The 25104-nt window shown below is 43.3% G+C and overlaps 1 protein-coding gene across 5 annotated transcripts in view; it reads left to right on the top strand.

Annotated features, from left to right (window-relative positions):
- LOC115161839 (osteoclast stimulatory transmembrane protein) overlaps window positions 1-24648 on the top strand; it is a 45474-nt gene extending 20826 nt beyond the window's left edge. For 2 of the 5 annotated variants that reach the window (XM_029712648.1, XM_029712649.1), the window contains exons 4-10: window positions 13733-13845; window positions 18609-18807; window positions 19294-19388; window positions 19630-19728; window positions 19849-20056; window positions 24116-24295; window positions 24432-24648. In XM_029712648.1, the coding sequence (XP_029568508.1) occupies window positions 13733-13845; window positions 18609-18807; window positions 19294-19388; window positions 19630-19728; window positions 19849-20056; window positions 24116-24295; window positions 24432-24557 (1020 nt within the window). In that variant the 3' untranslated portion in view covers window positions 24558-24648. Of the gene's footprint in view, window positions 1-13732; window positions 13846-14097; window positions 14133-14258; window positions 14338-18608; window positions 18808-19293; window positions 19389-19629; window positions 19729-19848; window positions 20057-24115; window positions 24324-24431 lie in introns of those variants that run through there. The other 3 variants (XM_029712650.1, XM_029712652.1, XM_029712651.1) reach the window with 3 other exon arrangements.
- The last annotated feature ends 456 nt before the right edge of the window (window positions 24649-25104 follow it).

Raw genomic sequence — 25104 nt, 5'->3', positions numbered from 1 at the left:
ACCCTTTGATAGACTAGTAGTGTTTCTAATGGTAGGACTGTCTTCATCAGGACTCTGTAATTGACTAGTAGTGTTTCTAATGGCAGGACTGTCTTCATCAGGACTCTGTGATAGACTAGTAGTGTTTCTAATGGCAGGACTGTCTTAATCAGAAACCTGTGATAGACTAGTAGTGTTTCTAATGGTAGGACTGTCTTCATTAGGACTCTGTGATTGACTAGTAGTGTTTCTAATGGTAGGACTGTCTTCATAATGACCCTGTGATTGACTAGTAGTGTTTCTAATGGTAGGACTGTCTTCATTAGGACTCTGTGATTGACTAGTAGTGTTTCTAATGGTAGGACTGTCTTAATCAGAAACCTGTCATAGACTAGTAGTGTTTCTAATGACAGGACTGTTTTCATCATGACCCTGTGATTGACTAGTAGTGTTTCTAATGGTAGGACTGTCTTCATCAGGACCCTGTGATAGACTAGTAGAGTTTCTAATGGTAGGACTGTCTTCATCAGGACCCTGTGATTGACTAGTAGTGTTTCTAATGGTAGGACTGTCTTCATCAGGACCCTGTGATAGACTAGTAGTGTTTCTAATGGTAGGACTGTCTTCATTAGGACTCTGTGATTGACTAGTAGTGTTTGTAATGGTAAGACTGTCTTACTCAGAAACCTGTGATATACCAGTAGTGTTTCTAATGGCAGGACTGTCTTCATCAGGACCCTGTGATTGACTAGTAGTGTTTCTAATGGTAGGACTGTCTTCATCAGGACCCTGTGATTGACTAGTAGTGTTTCTAATGGCAGGACTGTCTTAATCAGAAACCTGTGATAGACTAGTAGTGTTTCTAATGGTAGGACTGTCTTCATTAGGACTCTGTGATTGACTAGTAGTGTTTCTAATGGTAGGACAGTCTTCATCAGGACCCTGTGATTGACTAGTAGTGTTTCTAATGGTAGGACTGTCTTCATCAGGACCCTGTGATAGACTAGTAGTGTTTCTAATGGTAGGACTGCCTTCATCAGGACCCTGTGATAGACTAGTAGTGTTTCTAATGGTAGGACTGCCTTCATCAGGACCCTGTGATAGACTAGTAGTGTTTCTAATGGTAGGACAGTCTTCATCAGGACCCTGTGATAGACTAGTAGTGTTTCTAATGGTAGGACTGTCTTCATCAGGACCCTGTGATAGACTAGTAGAGTTTCTAATGGTAGGACTGTCTTCATCAGGACCCTGTGATAGACTAGTAGTGTTTCTAATGGCAGGACTGTCTTCATCATGACCCTGTGATTGACTAGTTGTGTTTCTAATGGTAGGACTGTCTTCATCAGGACTCTGTGATAGACTAGTTGTGTTTCTAATGGTAGGACTGTCTTCATCAGGACTCTGTGATTGACTAGTAGTGTTTCTAATGGCAGGACTGTCTTCATCAGGACTCTGTGATAGACTAGTAGAGTTTCTAATGGCAGGACTGTCTTAATCAGAAACCTGTGATAGACTAGTAGTGTTTCTAATGGTAGGACTGCCTTCATTAGGACTCTGTGATTGACTAGTAGTGTTTCTAATGGTAGGACAGTCTTCATCAGGACCCTGTGATTGACTAGTAGTGTTTCTAATGGTAGGACTGTCTTCATCAGGACCCTGTGATAGACTAGTAGTGTTTCTAATGGTAGGACTGCCTTCATCAGGACCCTGTGATAGACTAGTAGTGTTTCTAATGGTAGGACTGCCTTCATCAGGACCCTGTGATAGACTAGTAGTGTTTCTAATGGTAGGACAGTCTTCATCAGGACCCTGTGATAGACTAGTAGTGTTTCTAATGGTAAGACTGTCTTAATCAGGACCCTGTGATTGACTAGTAGTGTTTCTAATGGTAGGACTGTCTTCATCATGACCCTGTGATTGACTAGTAGTGTTTCTAATGGTAGGACTGTCTTCATCAGGACCCTGTGATAGACTAGTAGAGTTTATAATGGTAGGACTGTCTTCATCAGGACCCTGTGATAGACTAGTAGAGTTTCTAATGGTAGGACTGTCTTCATCAGGACTCTGTGATAGACTAGTAGTGTTTCTAATGGTAGGACAGTCTTCATCAGGACCCTGTGATAGACTAGTAGTGTTTCTAATGGTAGGACTGCCTTCATCAGGACCCTGTGATAGACTAGTAGTGTTTCTAATGGTAGGACTGTCTTCATCAGGATTCTGTGATTGACTAGTAGTGTTTTTAATGGTAGGACAGTCTTCATCAGGACCCTGTGATAGACTAGTAGTGTTTCTAATGGTAGGACTGCCTTCATCAGGACCCTGTGATAGACTAGTAGTGTTTCTAATGGTAGGACTGTCTTCATCAGGACTCTGTGATTGACTAGTAGTGTTTCTAATGGCAGGACTGTCTTCATCAGGACTCTGTGACAGACTAGTAGTGTTTCTAATGGTAGGACTGTCTTCATCAGGACTCTGTGATAGACTAGTAGTGTTTCTAATTGTAGGACTGTCTTCATCAGGACTCTGTGATAGACTAGTTGTGTTTCTAATGGTAGGACTGTCTTCATCAGGACTCTGTGATTGACTAGTAGTGTTTCTAATGGCAGGACTGTCTTCATCAGGACTCTGTGATAGACTAGTAGAGTTTTTAATGGTAGGACTTTCTTCATCAGGACCCTGTGATTGACTAGTAGTGTTTCTAATGGTAGGACAGTCTTCATCAGGACCCTGTGATTGACTAGTAGTGTTTCTAATGGCAGGACTGTCTTAATCAGAAACCTGTGATAGACTAGTAGTGTTTCTAATGGTAGGACTGTCTTCATTAGGACTCTGTGATTGACTAGTAGTGTTTCTAATGGTAGGACTGTCTTCATCAGGACCCTGTGATAGACTAGTAGTGTTTCTAAAGGAAGGAATGCCTTCATCAGGACCCTGTGATAGACTAGTAGTGTTTCTAATGGTAGGACTGCCTTCATCAGGACCCTGTGATAGACTAGTAGTGTTTCTAATGGTAGGACAGTCTTCATCAGGACCCTGTGATAGACTAGTAGTGTTTCTAATGGTAGGACTGTCTTCATCAGGACCCTGTGATAGACTAGTAGAGTTTCTAATGGTAGGACTGTCTTCATCAGGACCCTGTGATAGACTAGTAGTGTTTCTAATGGCAGGACTGTCTTCATCATGACCCTGTGATTGACTAGTTGTGTTTCTAATGGTAGGACTGTCTTCATCAGGACTCTGTGATAGACTAGTTGTGTTTCTAATGGTAGGACTGTCTTCATCAGGACTCTGTGATTGACTAGTAGTGTTTCTAATGGCAGGACTGTCTTCATCAGGACTCTGTGATAGACTAGTAGAGTTTCTAATGGTAGGACTTTCTTCATCAGGACCCTGTGATTGACTAGTAGTGTTTCTAATGGTAGGACAGTCTTCATCAGGACCCTGTGATTGACTAGTAGTGTTTCTAATGGCAGGACTGTCTTAATCGGAAACCTGTGATAGACTAGTAGTGTTTCTAATGGTAGGACTGTCTTCATTAGGACTCTGTGATTGACTAGTAGTGTTTCTAATGGTAGGACAGTCTTCATCAGGACCCTGTGATTGACTAGTAGTGTTTCTAATGGTAGGACTGTCTTCATCAGGACCCTGTGATAGACTAGTAGTGTTTCTAATGGTAGGACTGCCTTCATCAGGACCCTGTGATAGACTAGTAGTGTTTCTAATGGTAGGACTGCCTTCATCAGGACCCTGTGATAGACTAGTAGTGTTTCTAATGGTAGGACAGTCTTCATCAGGACACTGTGATAGACTAGTAGTGTTTCTAATGGTAAGACTGTCTTAATCAGGACCCTGTGATTGACTAGTAGTGTTTCTAATGGTAGGACTGTCTTCATCATGACCCTGTGATTGACTAGTAGTGTTTCTAATGGTAGGACTGTCTTCATCAGGACCCTGTGATAGACTAGTAGAGTTTATAATGGTAGAACTGTCTTCATCAGGACCCTGTGATAGACTAGTAGAGTTTCTAATGGTAGGACTGTCTTCATCAGGACTCTGTGATAGACTAGTAGTGTTTCTAATGGTAGGACAGTCTTCATCAGGACCCTGTGATAGACTAGTAGTGTTTCTAATGGTAGGACTGCCTTCATCAGGACCCTGTGATAGACTAGTAGTGTTTCTAATGGTAGGACTGTCTTCATCAGGATTCTGTGATTGACTAGTAGTGTTTCTAATGGTAGGACAGTCTTTATCAGGACCCTGTGATAGACTAGTAGTGTTTCTAATGGTAGGACTGCCTTCATCAGGACCCTGTGATAGACTAGTAGTGTTTCTAATGGTAGGACTGTCTTCATCAGGACTCTGTGATTGACTAGTAGTGTTTCTAATGGCAGGACTGTCTTCATCAGGACTGTGTGATAGACTAGTAGTATTTCTAATGGTAGGACTGTCTTCATCAGGACTCTGTGATATACTAGTAGTGTTTCTAATTGTAGGACTGTCTTCATCAGGACTCTGTGATAGACTAGTTGTGTTTCTAATGGTAGGACTGTCTTCATCAGGACTCTGTGATTGACTAGTAGTGTTTCTAATGGCAGGACTGTCTTCATCAGGACTCTGTGATAGACTAGTAGAGTTTCTAATGGTAGGACTTTCTTCATCAGGACCCTGTGATTGACTAGTAGTGTTTCTAATGGTAGGACAGTCTTCATCAGGACCCTGTGATTGACTAGTAGTGTTTCTAATGGCAGGACTGTCTTAATCAGAAACCTGTGATAGACTAGTAGTGTTTCTAATGGTAGGACTGTCTTCATTAGGACTCTGTGATTGACTAGTAGTGTTTCTAATGGTAGGACAGTCTTCATCAGGACCCTGTGATTGACTAGTAGTGTTTCTAATGGTAGGAACGTCTTCATCAGGACCCTGTGATAGACTAGTAGTGTTTCTAATGGTAGGACTGCCTTCATCAGGACCCTGTGATAGACTAGTAGTGTTTCTAATGGTAGGACTGCCTTCATCAGGACCCTGTGATAGACTAGTAGTGTTTCTAATGGTAGGACAGTCTTCATCAGGACCCTGTGATAGACTAGTAGTGTTTCTAATGGTAAGACTGTCTTAATCAGGACCCTGTGATTGACTAGTAGTGTTTCTAATGGTAGGACTGTCTTCATCATGACCCTGTGATTGACTAGTAGTGTTTCTAATGGTAGGACTGTCTTCATCAGGACCCTGTGATAGACTAGTAGAGTTTATAATGGTAGGACTGTCTTCATCAGGACCCTGTGATAGACTAGTAGAGTTTCTAATGGTAGGACTGTCTTCATCAGGACTCTGTGATAGACTAGTAGTGTTTCTAATGGTAGGACAGTCTTCATCAGGACCCTGTGATAGACTAGTAGTGTTTCTAATGGTAGGACTGCCTTCATCAGGACCCTGTGATAGACTAGTAGTGTTTCTAATGGTAGGACTGTCTTCATCAGGATTCTGTGATTGACTAGTAGTGTTTCTAATGGTAGGACAGTCTTCATCAGGACCCTGTGATAGACTAGTAGTGTTTCTAATGGTAGGACTGCCTTCATCAGGACCCTGTGATAGACTAGTAGTGTTTCTAATGGTAGGACTGTCTTCATCAGGACTCTGTGATTGACTAGTAGTGTTTCTAATGGCAGGACTGTCTTCATCAGGACTCTGTGACAGACTAGTAGTGTTTCTAATGGTAGGACTGTCTTCATCAGGACTCTGTGATAGACTAGTAGTGTTTCTAATTGTAGGACTGTCTTCATCAGGACTCTGTGATAGACTAGTTGTGTTTCTAATGGTAGGACTGTCTTCATCAGGACTCTGTGATTGACTAGTAGTGTTTCTAATGGCAGGACTGTCTTCATCAGGACTCTGTGATAGACTAGTAGAGTTTTTAATGGTAGGACTTTCTTCATCAGGACCCTGTGATTGACTAGTAGTGTTTCTAATGGTAGGACAGTCTTCATCAGGACCCTGTGATTGACTAGTAGTGTTTCTAATGGCAGGACTGTCTTAATCAGAAACCTGTGATAGACTAGTAGTGTTTCTAATGGTAGGACTGTCTTCATTAGGACTCTGTGATTGACTAGTAGTGTTTCTAATGGTAGGACTGTCTTCATCAGGACCCTGTGATAGACTAGTAGTGTTTCTAAAGGTAGGAATGCCTTCATCAGGACCCTGTGATAGACTAGTAGTGTTTCTAATGGTAGGACTGCCTTCATCAGGACCCTGTGATAGACTAGTAGTGTTTCTAATGGTAGGACAGTCTTCATCAGGACCCTGTGATAGACTAGTAGTGTTTCTAATGGTAGGACTGTCTTCATCAGGACCCTGTGATAGACTAGTAGAGTTTCTAATGGTAGGACTGTCTTCATCAGGACCCTGTGATAGACTAGTAGTGTTTCTAATGGCAGGACTGTCTTCATCATGACCCTGTGATTGACTAGTTGTGTTTCTAATGGTAGGACTGTCTTCATCAGGACTCTGTGATAGACTAGTTGTGTTTCTAATGGTAGGACTGTCTTCATCAGGACTCTGTGATTGACTAGTAGTGTTTCTAATGGCAGGACTGTCTTCATCAGGACTCTGTGATAGACTAGTAGAGTTTCTAATGGTAGGACTTTCTTCATCAGGACCCTGTGATTGACTAGTAGTGTTTCTAATGGTAGGACAGTCTTCATCAGGACCCTGTGATTGACTAGTAGTGTTTCTAATGGCAGGACTGTCTTAATCGGAAACCTGTGATAGACTAGTAGTGTTTCTAATGGTAGGACTGTCTTCATTAGGACTCTGTGATTGACTAGTAGTGTTTCTAATGGTAGGACAGTCTTCATCAGGACCCTGTGATTGACTAGTAGTGTTTCTAATGGTAGGACTGTCTTCATCAGGACCCTGTGATAGACTAGTAGTGTTTCTAATGGTAGGACTGCCTTCATCAGGACCCTGTGATAGACTAGTAGTGTTTCTAATGGTAGGACAGTCTTCATCAGGACACTGTGATAGACTAGTAGTGTTTCTAATGGTAAGACTGTCTTAATCAGGACCCTGTGATTGACTAGTAGTGTTTCTAATGGTAGGACTGTCTTCATCATGACCCTGTGATTGACTAGTAGTGTTTCTAATGGTAGGACTGTCTTCATCAGGACCCTGTGATAGACTAGTAGAGTTTATAATGGTAGAACTGTCTTCATCAGGACCCTGTGATAGACTAGTAGAGTTTCTAATGGTAGGACTGTCTTCATCAGGACTCTGTGATAGACTAGTAGTGTTTCTAATGGTAGGACAGTCTTCATCAGGACCCTGTGATAGACTAGTAGTGTTTCTAATGGTAGGACTGCCTTCATCAGGACCCTGTGATAGACTAGTAGTGTTTCTAATGGTAGGACTGTCTTCATCAGGATTCTGTGATTGACTAGTAGTGTTTCTAATGGTAGGACAGTCTTCATCAGGACCCTGTGATAGACTAGTAGTGTTTCTAATGGTAGGACTGCCTTCATCAGGACCCTGTGATAGACTAGTAGTGTTTCTAATGGTAGGACTGTCTTCATCAGGACTCTGTGATTGACTAGTAGTGTTTCTAATGGCAGGACTGTCTTCATCAGGACTCTGTGACAGACTAGTAGTATTTCTAATGGTAGGACTGTCTTCATCAGGACTCTGTGATAGACTAGTAGTGTTTCTAATGGTAGGACTGTCTTCATCAGGACTCTGTGATAGACTAGTTGTGTTTCTAATGGTAGGACTGTCTTCATCAGGACTCTGTGATTGACTAGTAGTGTTTCTAATGGCAGGACTGTCTTCATCAGGACTCTGTGATAGACTAGTAGAGTTTCTAATGGTAGGACTTTCTTCATCAGGACCCTGTGATTGACTAGTAGTGTTTCTAATGGTAGGACAGTCTTCATCAGGACCCTGTGATAGACTAGTAGTGTTTCTAAAGGTAGGAATGCCTTCATCAGGACCCTGTGATAGACTAGTAGTGTTTCTAATGGTAGGACTGCCTTCATCAGGACCCTGTGATAGACTAGTAGTGTTTCTAATGGTAGGACAGTCTTCATCAGGACCCTGTGATAGACTAGTAGTGTTTCTAATGGTAGGACTGTCTTCATCAGGACCCTGTGATAGACTAGTAGAGTTTCTAATGGTAGGACTGTCTTCATCAGGACCCTGTGATAGACTAGTAGTGTTTCTAATGGCAGGACTGTCTTCATCATGACCCTGTGATTGACTAGTTGTGTTTCTAATGGTAGGACTGTCTTCATCAGGATTCTGTGATAGACTAGTTGTGTTTCTAATGGTAGGACTGTCTTCATCAGGACTCTGTGATTGACTAGTAGTGTTTCTAATGGCAGGACTGTCTTCATCAGGACTCTGTGATAGACTAGTAGAGTTTCTAATGGTAGGACTTTCTTCATCAGGACCCTGTGATTGACTAGTAGTGTTTCTAATGGTAGGACAGTCTTCATCAGGACCCTGTGATTGACTAGTAGTGTTTCTAATGGCAGGACTGTCTTAATCGGAAACCTGTGATAGACTAGTAGTGTTTCTAATGGTAGGACTGTCTTCATTAGGACTCTGTGATTGACTAGTAGTGTTTCTAATGGTAGGACAGTCTTCATCAGGACCCTGTGATTGACTAGTAGTGTTTCTAATGGTAGGACTGTCTTCATCAGGACCCTGTGATAGACTAGTAGTGTTTCTAATGGTAGGACTGCCTTCATCAGGACCCTGTGATAGACTAGTAGTGTTTCTAATGGTAGGACAGTCTTCATCAGGACACTGTGATAGACTAGTAGTGTTTCTAATGGTAAGACTGTCTTAATCAGGACCCTGTGATTGACTAGTAGTGTTTCTAATGGTAGGACTGTCTTCATCATGACCCTGTGATTGACTAGTAGTGTTTCTAATGGTAGGACTGTCTTCATCAGGACCCTGTGATAGACTAGTAGAGTTTATAATGGTAGAACTGTCTTCATCAGGACCCTGTGATAGACTAGTAGAGTTTCTAATGGTAGGACTGTCTTCATCAGGACTCTGTGATAGACTAGTAGTGTTTCTAATGGTAGGACAGTCTTCATCAGGACCCTGTGATAGACTAGTAGTGTTTCTAATGGTAGGACTGCCTTCATTAGGACCCTGTGATAGACTAGTAGTGTTTCTAATGGTAGGACTGTCTTCATCAGGATTCTGTGATTGACTAGTAGTGTTTCTAATGGTAGGACAGTCTTCATCAGGACCCTGTGATAGACTAGTAGTGTTTCTAATGGTAGGACTGCCTTCATCAGGACCCTGTGATAGACTAGTAGTGTTTCTAATGGTAGGACTGTCTTCATCAGGACTCTGTGATTGACTAGTAGTGTTTCTAATGGCAGGACTGTCTTCATCAGGACTCTGTGACAGACTAGTAGTATTTCTAATGGTAGGACTGTCTTCATCAGGACTCTGTGATAGACTAGTAGTGTTTCTAATTGTAGGACTGTCTTCATCAGGACTCTGTGATAGACTAGTTGTGTTTCTAATGGTAGGACTGTCTTCATCAGGACTCTGTGATTGACTAGTAGTGTTTCTAATGGCAGGACTGTCTTCATCAGGACTCTGTGATAGACTAGTAGAGTTTCTAATGGTAGGACTTTCTTCATCAGGACCCTGTGATTGACTAGTAGTGTTTCTAATGGTAGGACAGTCTTCATCAGGACCCTGTGATTGACTAGTAGTGTTTCTAATGGCAGGACTGTCTTAATCAGAAACCTGTGATAGACTAGTAGTGTTTCTAATGGTAGGACTGTCTTCATTAGGACTCTGTGATTGACTAGTAGTGTTTCTAATGGTAGGACAGTCTTCATCAGGACCCTGTGATTGACTAGTAGTGTTTCTAATGGTAGGAACGTCTTCATCAGGACCCTGTGATAGACTAGTAGTGTTTCTAATGGTAGGACTGCCTTCATCAGGACCCTGTGATAGACTAGTAGTGTTTCTAATGGTAGGACTGCCTTCATCAGGACCCTGTGATAGACTAGTAGTGTTTCTAATGGTAGGACAGTCTTCATCAGGACCCTGTGATAGACTAGTAGTGTTTCTAATGGTAAGACTGTCTTAATCAGGACCCTGTGATTGACTAGTAGTGTTTCTAATGGTAGGACTGTCTTCATCATGACCCTGTGATTGACTAGTAGTGTTTCTAATGGTAGGACTGTCTTCATCAGGACCCTGTGATAGACTAGTAGAGTTTATAATGGTAGGACTGTCTTCATCAGGACCCTGTGATAGACTAGTAGAGTTTCTAATGGTAGGACTGTCTTCATCAGGACTCTGTGATAGACTAGTAGTGTTTCTAATGGTAGGACAGTCTTCATCAGGACCCTGTGATAGACTAGTAGTGTTTCTAATGGTAGGACTGCCTTCATCAGGACCCTGTGATAGACTAGTAGTGTTTCTAATGGTAGGACTGTCTTCATCAGGATTCTGTGATTGACTAGTAGTGTTTCTAATGGTAGGACAGTCTTCATCAGGACCCTGTGATAGACTAGTAGTGTTTCTAATGGTAGGACTGCCTTCATCAGGACCCTGTGATAGACTAGTAGTGTTTCTAATGGTAGGACTGTCTTCATCAGGACTCTGTGATTGACTAGTAGTGTTTCTAATGGCAGGACTGTCTTCATCAGGACTCTGTGACAGACTAGTAGTGTTTCTAATGGTAGGACTGTCTTCATCAGGACTCTGTGATAGACTAGTAGTGTTTCTAATTGTAGGACTGTCTTCATCAGGACTCTGTGATAGACTAGTTGTGTTTCTAATGGTAGGACTGTCTTCATCAGGACTCTGTGATTGACTAGTAGTGTTTCTAATGGCAGGACTGTCTTCATCAGGACTCTGTGATAGACTAGTAGTGTTTCTAATGGTATGACTGTCTTAATCAGGACCCTGTGATAGACTAGTAGTTTTTCTAATGGTAGGACTGTCTTCATCAGGACCTTGTGATAGACTAGTAGTGTTTCTAATGGTAGGACTGTCTTCATTAGGACTCTGTGATTGACTAGTAGTGTTTCTAATGGTAGGACAGTCTTCATCAGGACCCTGTGATTGACTAGTAGTGTTTATAATGGCAGGACTGTCTTCATCAGGACTCTGTGATAGACTAGTAGTGTTTCTAATGGTAGGACTGTCTTCATCAGGACTCTGTGATAGACTAGTTGTGTTTCTAATGGTAGAACTGTCTTCATCAGGACTCTGTGATTGACTAGTAGTGTTTCTAATGGCAGGACTGTCTTCATCAGGACTCTGTGATAGACTAGTAGTGTTTCTAATGGCAGGACAGTCTTCATCAGGACTCTGTGATAGACTAGTAGTGTTTCTAATGGCAGGACTGTCTTAATCAGAAACCTGTGATAGACTAGTAGTGTTTCTAATGGTAGGACTGTCTTCATTAGGACTCTGTGATTGACTAGTAGTGTTTCTAATGGTAGGACTGTCTTAATCAGAAACCTGTGATATACTAGTAGTGTTTCTAATGGCAGGACTGTCTTCATCATGACCCTGTGATTGACTAGTAGTGTTTCTAATGGTAGGACTATCTTCATCAGGACCCTGTGATTGACTAGTAGTGTTTCTAATGGTAGGACTGTCTTCATTAGGACTCTGTGATAGACTACTAGTGTTTCTAATGGCAGGACTGTCTTCATCAGGACTCTGTGATAGACTAGTAGAGTTTCTAATGGTAGGACTGTCTTCATCAGGACCCTGTGATTGACTAGTAGTGTTTCTAATGGTAGGACAGTCTTCATCAGGACCCTGTGATTGACTAGTAGTGTTTCTAATGGTAGGACAGTCTTCATCAGGACCCTGTGATTGACTAGTAGTGTTTCTAATGGTAGGACTGTCTTAATCAGAAACCTGTGATAGACTAGTAGTGTTTCTAATGGTAGGACTGTCTTCATCAGGACCCTGTGATAGACTAGTAGTGTTTCTAATGGTAGGACTGTCTTCATCATGACCCTGTGATAGACTAGTAGTGTTTCTAATGGTAGGACTGTCTTCATCATGACCCTGTGATTGACTAGTAGTGTTTCTAATGGTAGGACTGTCTTCATCAGAACCCTGTGATAGACTAGTAGTGTTTCTAATGGTAGGACTGTCTTCATCAGGACTCTGTGATTGACTAGTAGAGTTTCTAATGGTAGGACTTTCTTCATCAGGACCCTGTGATTGACTAGTAGTGTTTCTAATGGTAGGACTGCCTTCATCAGGACCCTGTGATAGACTAGTAGTGTTTCTAATGGTAGGACAGTCTTCATCAGGACCCTGTGATTGACTAGTAGTGTTTCTAATGGTAGGACTGTCTTCATCAGGACTCTGTGATAGACTAGTTGTGTTTCTAATGGTAGAACTGTCTTCATCAGGACCCTGTGATTGACTAGTAGTGTTTCTAATGGTAGGACTGTCTTCATCAGGACCCTGTGATAGACTAGTAGTGTTTCTAATGGTAGGACTGTCTTCATTAGGACTGTGTGATTGACTAGTAGTGTTTCTAATGGTAGGACTGTCTTAATCAGAAACCTGTGATATACTAGTAGTGTTTCTAATGGCAGGACTGTCTTCATCATGACCCTGTGATTGACTAGTAGTGTTTCTAATGGTAGGACTGTCTTTATCAGGACCCTGTGATTGACTAGTAGTGTTTCTAATGGTAGGACTGTCTTCATTAGGACTCTGTGATAGACTAGTAGTGTTTCTAATGGCAGGACTGTCTTCATGAGGACCCTGTGATAGACTAGTAGTGTTTCTAATGGTAGGACAGTCTTCATCAGGACCCTGTGATTGACTAGTAGTGTTTCTAATGGCAGGACTGTCTTCATCAGGACCCTGTGATTGACTAGTAGTGTTTCTAATGGTAGGACAGTCTTCATCAGGACCCTGTGATAGACTAGTAGTGTTTCTAATGGCAGGACTGTCTTCATCATGACCCTGTGATTGACTAGTAGTGTTTCTAATGGTAGGACTGTCTTCATCAGGACTCTGTGATTGACTAGTAGTGTTTCTAATGGCAGGACTGTCTTCATCAGGACTCTGTGATAGACTAGTAGAGTTTCTAATGGTAGGACTGTCTTCATCAGGACCCTGTGATTGACTAGTAGTGTTTCTAATGGTAGGACTGTCTTCATCAGGACTCTGTGATAGACTAGAAGAGTTTCTAATGGTAGGACAGTCTTCATCAGGACCCTGTGATTGACTAGTAGTGTTTCTAATGGCAGGACTGTCTTAATCAGAAACCTGTGATAGACTAGTAGTGTTTCTAATGGCAGGACTGTCTTCATCAGGACCCTGTGATAGACTAGCGTCTTGTCCAGGCGTTGTACTGGTACATCTAGCTGCCTAGGTTCCTGCTCCTATGAGTCGTTGGTTCCTGCTCCTATGAGCCGTTGGTTGTAGCTCCTATGAGCCGTTAAGTCCTGCTCCTATGAGCCGTTGGGTCCTGCTCCTATGAGCTGTTGGTTCCAGCTCCTATGAGCTGTTGTTTCCAGCTCCTATGAGCCGTTGGTTCCAGCTCCTATGAGCCGTTGGTTCCTGCTCCTATGAGCCGTTGGTTCCTGCTTCTATGAGCCGTTGGTTGTAGCTCGAACAAGGCTATTTACTTGTTTCCTCAGGAAATTTAAATCCAGCTTCATGTTTTGTTTCCTTGCCATGGTACTCCCTGGTACGGCGATACTTCCTGGTGTCATCATTGCAACCCTACAAACAGGGCAGGAAGATCCTCGTCTCCACCGCCCTGGTTGTCGTGGTGACCAGCTGCATCCCCAACATGACCAAGAACTTGAGCCGCTCCGTTGACATGATCAAGTGCTCCTCCCACAGGTGAGCCCCTCGTTTGATCTGATCAAGTGCTCCTCCCACAGGTGAGCCCCTCTGTTGATCTGATCAAGTGCACCACCCACAGGTGAGCCCCTCTGTTGATCTGATCAAGTGCACCTCCCACAGGTGAGCCCCTCGTTTGATCTGATCAAGTTCACCTCCCACAGGTGAGCCCCTCGTTTGATCTGATCAAGTGCTCCTCCCACAGGTGAGCCCCTCTGTTGATCTGATCAAGTGCACCTCCCACAGGTGAGCCCCTCTGTTGATCTGATGAAGTGCTCCTCCCACAGGTGAGCCCCTCTGTTGATCTGATGAAGTGCTCCTCCCACAGGTGAGCCCCTCTGTTGATCTGATGAAGTGCTCCTCCCACAGGTGAGCCCCTCTGTTGATCTGATGAAGTGCTCCTCCCACAGGTGAGCCCCTCTGTTGATCTGATGAAGTGCTCCTCCCACAGGTGAGCCCCTCTGTTGATCTGATGAAGTGCTCCTCCCACAGGTGAGCCCCTCTGTTGATCTGATGAAGTGCTCCTCCCCCCCATTGTCCCGTGGTAGCCCTCCCAGCTTCATGACATAAGGGACTCACCCCTGGGAGGCGTGCTGCCTTCTCATTTGGAATATCTCATTTGCATCCTCTCTCTCCTCGTCTCCGTCTCAAAACCCATTGGATGAGAAAGCCAAAGGTCCCTCCCCTCTGACCTTCTCCTCCATTGGGTTTTGAGAAGGAGACGAGGAGTATGTGTAGGGCCTGACTGACTACATATTTTAGTTATAGGACTACAATTACCAATGTTCATATCAATGGAAGTGTTTTGGACTACAGAGTTAATATTTTAGTTATAGGACTACAATTACCAATGTTCATATTAATGGAAGTGTTTTGGACATCTAACCCCTTTTAAACATTGTGTGTTTGAGCTTCAGACTTCTGGGTTGTACCATTGAATTAGTTGATTTCTTCCGCATCCATTGATACCAGCTAGGCTGTGTGATTAACGAGGGCTTAGATAGAACGGTGTTTTGTGAAACAAGGGGGATCTGAAGAGGCTCTTTTATTAACGTCAGAATGGTTTGAAACAATTCAAAGCTACGAACACTCTTTCACAAACATGCAGATATAATGGATTACATGTTTTGCTGTCACAAATGCCAAATCTCCACACAGTTGTCACTGACTAGTTGGATATTCATTTCCCACTGAGCGAACCATTTCTGTACTTATGGCATTTATATACAGTACCAGTCAACAGTTTGGACACACCTACTCATTCAAGGGTTTTTCTTTATTTTTTACTATTTTCTACCTAGTAGAATAATAGTGAAGACATCAAAACTATGAAATAACACATATGGAATCATGTAACAAGCAAAAAAGTGTTAAACAAATGTAAGGGCTGTCTGAAGAGAGAGTGGACCAAAACGCAGCGGAGTTAGTGTTCATCATATTTAATTAAGAAAGAACACTATATAAACAAAACAAGAAAAACCGACAGCCAAACAGTCCTGTCAGGTGAAACACAATGACAGAAACAATTACCCACAAAACCCCAATGGAAAAACATGCACTTATGTGTGACTCCCAATCAACAACAACGAACTTCAGCTGTGCCTGATTTGGGAGCCACACACGGCCCAAAACAAAGAAATACAAACACATAGAAACAGAACATAGAACGCCCACCCAATGTAACACCCTGGCCTAACCAAAATAAAGAACAAAAAACCCCTCTCTATGGCCAGGGCGTTACAACAAATCAAAATCTATTTTAAATTTGAGATTCTTCCAATAGCCACCTTTTGCCTTGATGACAGCTTTGCACACTCTTGGCATTCTCTCAACCAGCTTCATGAGGTAGTCACCTGGAATGCATTTCATTAAACAGGTGGGCCTTCTTAAAAGTTAATTTGTGGAATTTCTTTCCTTGTGCATTTGAGCCAATCAGTTGTGTTAAATGCTTTACAACAAAGCTTTCTTAGTGTCCAACAAGCTTTCTCTACCCTTAACCTTGTTCTGAACACCTCCAAAACAAAGGTCATGTGGTTTGGTAAGAAGAATGCCCCTCTCCCCACAGGTGTGATTACGACCTCTGAGGGTTTAGAGCTTGAGGTAGTCACCTCATACAGTACTTGGGAGTATGGCTAGACGGTGCACTGTCCTTCTCTCAGCACATATCAAAGCTGCAGGCTAAAGTTAAATCTAGACTTGGTTTCCTCTATCGTAATCGCTTCTCTTTCACCCCAGCTGCCAAACTAACCCTGATTCAGATGACCATCCTACCCATGTTAGATTACGGAGACATAATTTATAGATTGGCAGGTAAGGGTGCTCTTGGGCGGCTAGATGTTCTTTACCATTCGGCCATCAGATTTGCCACCAATACTCCTTACAGGACACATCACTGCACTCTGTACTCCTCTGTAAACTGGTCATCTCTGTATACCTGTTGCAAGACCCACTGGTTGATGCTTATTTATAAAGCTCTCTTAGGCCTCACACCCCCCTATCTGAGATTTCTACTGCAGCCCTCATCCTCCACATACAACACCCGTTCTGCCAGTCACATTCTGTTAAAGGTCCCCAAAACACACACATCCCTGGGTCGCTCCTCTTTTCAGTTCACTGCAGCTAGCGACTGGAACGAGCTGCAACAAACACTCAAACTGGACAGTTTTCTCTTCTTTCAAAGACTCAATCATGGACACTCTTACTGACAGTTGTGGCTGCTTCACGTGATGTATTGTTCTCTCTACCTTCTTGCCCTTTCCAATAACGTTTGTAACATGTTGTGTTGCTACCATGCTGTGTTGTCATGTGGTGTTGCTACCATGCTGTGTTGTCATGTGGTGTTGCTACCATGCTGTGTTGTCATGTGGTGTTGCTACCATGCTGTGTTGTCACGTGGTGTTGCTACCATGCTGTGTTGTCATGTGGTGTTGCTACCATGCTGTGTTGTCATGTGTTGCTGCCTTGCTATGTTGTTGTCTTAGGTCTCTCTTTATGTAGTGTTGTGTTGTCTCTCTTGTCATGATGTGTGTTTTGTACTATAATTATTGTTTTTATCCCAGCCCACGCAGGAGGCCTTTTGTCTTTTGGTAGGCCGTCATTGTAAATAATTCTTCTTAACTGACTTGCCTAGTTAAATAATGGCTAAATAAACAAAATAAGTAAAAAAAAAAGAAATGGGAGAACCTTCCAGAAGAACAACCATCTCTTTAGCACTCCACCAATCAGGCCTTTATGGTAGACTGGCCAGACGGAAGTCACTCCTCAGTAAAAGGCACATGACAGCCTGCATGGAGTTTGCCAAAAGGCACATAAAGACTCTCAGAACATGAGAAAGAAGATTCTCTGGTCTGATGAAACCAACATTGAACTATTTGGCCTGAATGCCAAGCGTCACGTCTGGAGGAAACCTGGCACCATCCCTACGGTGAAGCATGGTGGCGGCAGCATCATGCTGTGGGGATGTTTTACAGCGGCAGAGACTGGGAGACTAGTCAGGATCAAGGCAAAGATGAACGGAGCAAAGTACAGAGAGAAAGTACAGAAAGTTCATCCTTGATGAAAACCTGGTCCAGAGCGTTCAGGACCTCAGACTGGGGCGAAGGTTCACCTTCCAACAGGACAACGACCCGAAGCACACAGCCAAGACAACACATGAGTGGCTTCAGGACAAGTCTCTGAATGTCCTTGAGTGGCCCAGCCAAAGCCTCGACTTGATCCCGATCTAAGATCTCTGGAGAGACCTGAAAATAGCTGTGCAGCAACGCTCCCCATCCAACCTGACAGAGCTTGAGAGAATCTGCAGAGAAGAATGGGAGAATCTCCCCAAATACAGGTGTGCCAAGCTTGTAGCGTCATACCCAAAATGACAAAAAAATGTAAATACCCAAGAAGACTCAGTGCTGTAATCGCTGCCAAAGGTGCTTTGGCCTAAGGCACTGCGTCTCAGTGCTAGTGGCGTCACTACAGCCACCCTGGTTCATATCCAGGCTGTATCACAACCGGCCGTGATTGGGAGCCCCATAGGGCGGCGCACAGCATCGTCTGGGTTTGGTCGGTGTAGGCCGTCATTGTAAATAAGAATTTGTTCTTAACTGACTTGCCTAGTTAAATAAAGGTTTAAAAAAATACAAATAAATACTGAGTAAAAAGGTCTGAATACTTATGTAAATGTGATATTTCAGTTTCTTATTTGAATAAAATCCTGTTTTTGCTTTGTTATTATGGGGTAATGTGTGTAGATTGATGAGGGGAAAAAAAGATATCATCAATGTTAGAATAAGGCTGTAACCTGAGAAAATGTGGAAAAAGTCAAGGGGTCTGAATACTTTCTGTAGATCTCTGTGTTCAACATCACATCTCTCTACCCTTCCATTTCTTGACCAATTTGTTGGCAAGTTCTCTGAGTTGAGTTCATATGCATGACTCACTGCAAAAATGCTATACATGTTACCCATAAAAACGGACCACATGTAATCATCGTTTGTATGGGTATGGTGGCCATTGACTCAACTTAGCCTTTGGCCTTTGGCTCCAGCCATTAGCACGAGCCCATCCTCCCCAATTAAGGTGCCACCAACCGCCTGTGCTCAACTTACCCCGCTCTCCCCTGAAGCATGAAGGAGAGATGTTAATTAATCAAGAAGCAGACTAAACTCTTTAAGAACCAGCTGTATGGAAAATATTATGTGCTATATCGTGGAAAATAAATAAATGTGGCTCTAGATAACACACTTTTTTAAATGGTAGCATTTATTCTCCCGCAGCTCCGCCGAGAGAATCCTGGCCTCCACCAGTCAAGTAAACAACGCCCTACACGACTTGAAGGATTTCATCGGAACCGTGCCGAAAATTGTGAACAGCAACCAGTTCTTGCAGCTCGATCAGAAAGTGGACGTCGAGGAGATGAAGAGGGGTATGAGAAACGCCTCGGCCAGATTGAAGGCTAAGTTCAAAGCCATGCAGGTGAGGTGTATCGTGTTATTGGAAACTCACGTTGTTCTGCGGGCAGGCCTGCCGGTTTCGACTAGATGGAGTACAGCAGACTTTTACTTTTTTTTATAGCAGGTTAGGAGAACTTACTCAGAAGGTTAGAAGAATTAATGTAGCAATTTAGGAGAATTAGGTTGAGGTTAGGAAAGGGTTATTGTCGGAGTTAGCAAAAACAAAAAAATCCTGACGCTATTTGAACATACAGTATCTAGCCACAAGCAACAGTCTTCGTTTTCAATAACGCAATTCTGCTTCAGGTGAAAACCAACATCAGTGTGCTGCTAACAACTTCACTTCATCAGTGGTCCTCTGATCGCGAACACACTCGACCGTCCTCCTTGAAAACATACCAATCAGTTGTGCCACCAAAAAAAAGGAATCTTTTCGATGGCACCATTGAAGACATTTTCAGCAAGATATGGAGTGAACTTAAAGCAAATTCTTAACTCCATTACACAGGATACTCTGGAGGTCACAGGTCACGTGGCCCAGAAGGTCATCGCCTCGTCCTTCATCATGCTGCTGCTGGGGAGCTCTGTCAGTTACCTGGCCAGGTAAACTACCCAATATAGCCTGAAGAGAACTGGTCACCCCTCTGAGCCTGGTTCCTCTCTAGGTTTCTTTCTAGGTTCCTGCCTACCTACTGTAGGTCTCCTTCTTCTAGGGAGGCTTGCTCTTTTGGACGGGTATCTGTAAACTGCCTGATGTAAAAAGGATTTATAAAATACATTTGATGTGATTGAGTTTTGGTTCAAGTTTAGACAAGAGGAGTTAGAGTTCCCTTCTTTTCCTCAGGTATCTCACAGACCTAAAGCACGACAATGTGTATCAGACAGGCCGGCTACAGGAGTTACTGAGGGCCCGGGGAGTGGAGGAGTTCCCAGAGGCATACAGGTGGGAAACCTGTAGGTCTCTTCAGGTCCAGGCTGGGTATCTGTAGAGCGCTTTGTACCAACAACTGATGTAAAAAGGGCTATATAAAGTACATTTGATTGATTGATTGATTGATTACAGGAAGAGGCTGGTGAGGACCAGGGGCTGGAGGATGACACAGAGGGAGCTGAGACGATGCCTGTGGGGAGGCACCATCCTGGGCTTCTACTGCCTGGTATGTGCCCTGGTCCTAGGGCTCGACCACCTCATCTACTCTGTCCTGCAGACATCTCTGAGCTGGGCACAGGACATTCCTGAGGTGAACACTACCATCTCACTCCATGTGAAGGTCAGTATATTTAATCAGAATTACCATCTCACCCCATGTGAAGGTCAGTATATTCAATCAGAACTCATTTTGTACATAGTGTTGCTGCTACTGTATCTTATGAACGAAAATAGCTTCTGGACATCAGAACAGCAATTACTCACCTCGAACTGGACAAAGATTTTTCTTTAATGAGTCGGACGAGAGGTGTTTACTCCAGACACCCGACGAGCCCCCCCCCCCCACGGCATTCGCAGAAGAAAAAATATGGAGATATCGCGGAAGGAGATTGGGTGCCTTGTAAGGATCCGGCGACGAGTGATTAATCTGCCTTTGCCATCGGTACTATTGGCCAACGTACAATCGCTGGGTAATAAAATGGACGAACTACAAGCACGTATATCCTACCAACGGGACATTAAAAACTGTAATATCTTATGTTTCACCGAGTCGTGGCTGAACGACGACATGAATAACATACAGCTGGCGGGTTATACACTCTATCGGCAGGATAGAACAGCAGCCTCTGGTAAGACAAAGGGTAGTGAGCTATGTATATTTGTAAACAACAGCTGGTGAACAATATCTAAGAAAGTCTCAAGGTTTTGCTCGCATGAGGTAGAGTGTCTCATGATAAGCTGAAGACCACACCATCTACCAAGAGAGTTTTCATTTATATTCTTCGTAGCCGTCTATTTACCACCACAAACCGATGCTGGCACTAAGACCGCCCTCAACCAGCTGTATACGCCATAAGCAAACAGGAAAACGCTCATCCAGAGGCGGCGCTCCTAGTGGCCGGGGACTTTAATGCAGGGAAACTTAAGTCCGTTTTACTTAATTTCTACCAGCATGTTAAATGTGCAACCAGAGGGGAAAAACTCTAGACCACCTTTACTCCACACACAGAGACATGTTCAAAGCTCTCCCTCGCCCTCCATTTGGCAAATGTGATCACGCTCTCCGTAGCCGATGTGAGTAAGACCTTTAAACAGGTCAACATTCACAAGGCCGCAGGGCCAGACGGATTACCAGGACGTGTACTCCGAGCATGCGCTGACCAACTGCAAGTGTCTTCACTGACATTTTCAACCTCTCCCTGTCCGAGTCTGTAATACCAACATGTTTCAAGCAGACCACCATAGTGCCTGTACCCAAGAACACTAAGGTAACCTGCCTAAATGACTACCGACCCGTAGCACTCACATCTGTAGCCATGAAGTGCTTTGAAAGGCTGGTAATGGCTCACATCAACATCATTATCCCAAAAACCCCAGACCCACTCCAATTTGCATACTGCCCCAATAGATCCACAGATGATGTAATCTCTTGCACTCCACACTGCCCTTTCACACCTGGACAAAACAAACACTTATGTGAGAATGCTATTCATTGACTACAGCTCAGCGTTCAACACCATAGTGCCCACGAAGCTCATCATTAAGCTAAGGACCCTGGGACTAAACACCTCCCTCTGCAACTGAATCCTGGACTTCCTGACGGGCCGCCCCCAGGTGGTAAGGGTAGGTAACAACACATCCGCCACGCTGATCCTCAACACTAGGAACCCTCAGGGGTGCGTGCTCAGTCCCCTCCTGTACTCCCTGTTCACTCATGACTGCATGGCCAGGCACGACTCCAACACCATCATTAAGTTTGCTGATGACACAACAGTGATCACCGACAACGACGAGACAGCCTATAGGGAGGAGGTCAGAGACCTGGCAGTGTGGTGCCAGGACAACAACCTCTCCCTCAACGTCATTAAGACAAAATAATTGATTGTGGGCCGGCATGCCCCCATCCACATTGATGGGGCTGTAGTGGAGCAGGTAGAGAGCTTCAAGTTCCTCAGTATCCACTTCACTAAGGAATTATCATGGTCCACACACACCAACACAGTTGTGAAGAAGGCACGACAACGCGTCTCCCCCTTAGGAGGCTGAAAAGATTCGGCACGGGCCGTCAGATCCTCAAAAAGTTCTACAGCTGCACCATTGAGAGCATCCTGACTGGCTGCATCACCGCCTGGTATGGCAACTGCTTGGCATCCGACCGCAAGGCGCTACAGAGGGTGGTGAGTACGGCCCAGTGCATCACTGGGGCCGAGCTCCCTGCCATCCAGGACCTCTATACCAGGCAGTGTCAAAGGAACACCCTAAAAATGGTCAAAGACTCCAGCCACCCAAGTCATAGACTGTTCTGTCTGCTACCCCACAGCAGGTGATACCGATGAGCCAAGTCTGGAACCAACAGGACGCTGAACAGCTTCTACCCCCAACCATAAGACTGATAAATAGTTAGTTAAATAGTTAACCAACCCGGACTATCCGCATGGACCCTTTATGCACTAACTCTTCAGACTCATCACATACTCTGCTGCTACTGTTGCCTAGTCATTTTATCCTTACCTATATGTACCTACATGTATCTACCTCAACTACCTCGTACCCCACTACATCAAATCAGTACTGGTACCCTGTCTATATATTATATATATCGTTACTCATTGTGTATTTATTCCTTGTGTTATCATTTTTCTTTTATTTCTCTATTTTTCTCTCTGCATTGTTGGGAATGGCCCATAAGTCAGCATTTCACTGTTAGTTTACCGCTGTTGTTTACGAAGCATGTGACAAATACAATTTTATTTTATTTTGATATTCAGTCACAATTTGAGAAATATAACAAAACTTCAAGCAGACTAAGTCTTATGCCAGCCTCAATGAAAATCTCTAGGTCTGTACGTTACCTGGTTACGTTACCTGGTTACGTTACCTGGTTACGTTACCTGGTGACGTTACCTGGTGACGTTACCTGTTCACATTACCTGGTGACGTTACCTGTTCACGTTACCTGGTTACGTTACCTGGTTACGTTACCTGGTTACGTTACCTGTTCCACGTTACCTGGTTACGTTACCTGGTTACGTTACCTGGTTACGTTACCTGGTTACGTTACCTGGTGACGTTACCTGGTGACGTTACCTGTTCACGTTACCTGGTGACGTTACCTGTTCACGTTACCTGGTTACGTTACCTGTTCACGTTACCTGTTCACGTTACCTGTTCACGTTACCTGTTCACGTTACCTGTTCACGTTACCTGGTTACGTTACCTGGTTACGTTACCTGGTTACGTTACCTGGTTACGTTACCTGGTGACGTTACCTGGTGACGTTACCTGTTCACGTTACCTGGTGACGTTACCTGTTCACGTTACCTGGTTACGTTACCTGGTTACGTTACCTGGTTACGTTACCTGTTCACGTTACCTGTTCACGTTACCTGGTTACGTTACCTGTTCACGTTACCTGTTCACGTTACCTGTTCACGTTACCTGGTTACGTTACCTGGTTACGTTACCTGGTTACGTTACCTGTTCACGTTACCTGTTCACGTTACCTGTTCACGTTACCTGGTTACGTTACCTGGTTACGTTACCTGGTTACGTTACCTGGTTACGTTACCTGGTTACGTTACCTGTTCACGTTACCTGTTCACGTTACCTGTTCACGTTACCTGGTTCCGTTACTGTCACGTCCTGACCAGTATAGGGGTTATTTGTATTTGTAGGTTGGTCAGGACGTGGCAGAGGGTATTTGTTTTATGTGGTTCGGGGGTTATGAGTATTGTAGAGGGGTGTTTTATTTATGTATTACGGGGTTTTGGTGTATGTTCTGGGTTTTGTATTCTAGGTTGGTTTTCTAGTTTGTTTATTTCTGTGTGGTTTGTGTGGCTCCCGATCAGGAACAGCTCTACGTCGTTGTTCCTGATTGGGAGTCATATATTAGTTGCGTGTTTTCACCTGGGGATTTTGTGGGTATTTGTATTTCGCACTGCTGTTATTTATTTAGCCTGTGAAACTGTCGGTCTGTCGTTCTTTGTTTTCTTGTATTTTTCCGTGTTCACAAATTATTATTAAATATTATGATGAACATGCAACCCGCTGCGCCTTGGTCCCCTCTACCCAACGACACCCGTCACAGTTTCCTGGTTACGTTACCTGGTTACGTTACCTGTATCAACAGTATCAGTTGTTTTACCATCCACTAAACTCCACCCCCTGTCTGTTTTTTTAGATTACAATCCAAATCATTGGTTTAATCCATGAACCTGTGGGACAACTGAACAAAAAGTATCGCTACGGGATCCTACTGTTGCCCCCGGACTGCGTTCATCCCCTATCCCCCCCAGACCCGTCTGTCATCTCCATCATCGCAGCCCTCTTCCTCACCGCCCTGGTCATGATTCTGGGAGAGGTGAGAGGTGATCCTGTGTAGCTTGCGGGTACGATACCTGCTGCCACCCATTTCAAAATGTTACTACTCTACGTATATCTTTGGATAAAAGCTTCTGCAAATGCCATGTATCAATATTACGATGTTATTATGTCAGGTGTTCTCCAGGAGGATCAGGAGGAAGATCTGTTCGTCCTTCTACAGAGACAGAGAGGAGGAACGAGCCGTGTACCTCCGGGACAAGATTCTGTTAAAGCTGGAGGATGAGGGAAATATTTCGTAGATCGGTGTATGGAATTAGTATTTTTTGGGGGGTTATTTGATGTCTTTATGATGTCTATTCTTCAGATAAAATCAATGAATGAATGAGTCAATAATGTGATTATGATATAGTAAGTCAAATTGAAATCTACTTTATAGAAACTGGAACAAGATCATCTGCGTTCTACATTTTGTAGATTGGTGTAACAACATTTGTGCTGATTGTTTTTTTAGAACAACGTCGATCAATCATATACAATAATCAATTGATCAATCAATCATATATATCAATCAATCAAATATATTAATCAATCAATCAATCATATACATGAATCAATCAATCATATACTCTACATTAATCAATCAATCAATCATATACATCAATCAATCAAATATATTAATCAATCAATCAATCATATACATGAATCAATCAATCATATATATCAATCAATCAATCATATACATGAATCAATCAATCATATACATGAATCAATCAATCATATATATCAATCAATCAATCATATACATGAATCAATCAATCAATCAATCATGTGAATAAGATAAGTTAC

The sequence above is a fragment of the Salmo trutta genome, chromosome 25, assembly GCF_901001165.1.
Source record: "Salmo trutta chromosome 25, fSalTru1.1, whole genome shotgun sequence".
In the NCBI taxonomy this organism is placed as follows: Eukaryota; Metazoa; Chordata; class Actinopteri; order Salmoniformes; family Salmonidae; genus Salmo; species Salmo trutta.
This window is presented reverse-complemented; position numbering and strand designations above follow the sequence as displayed.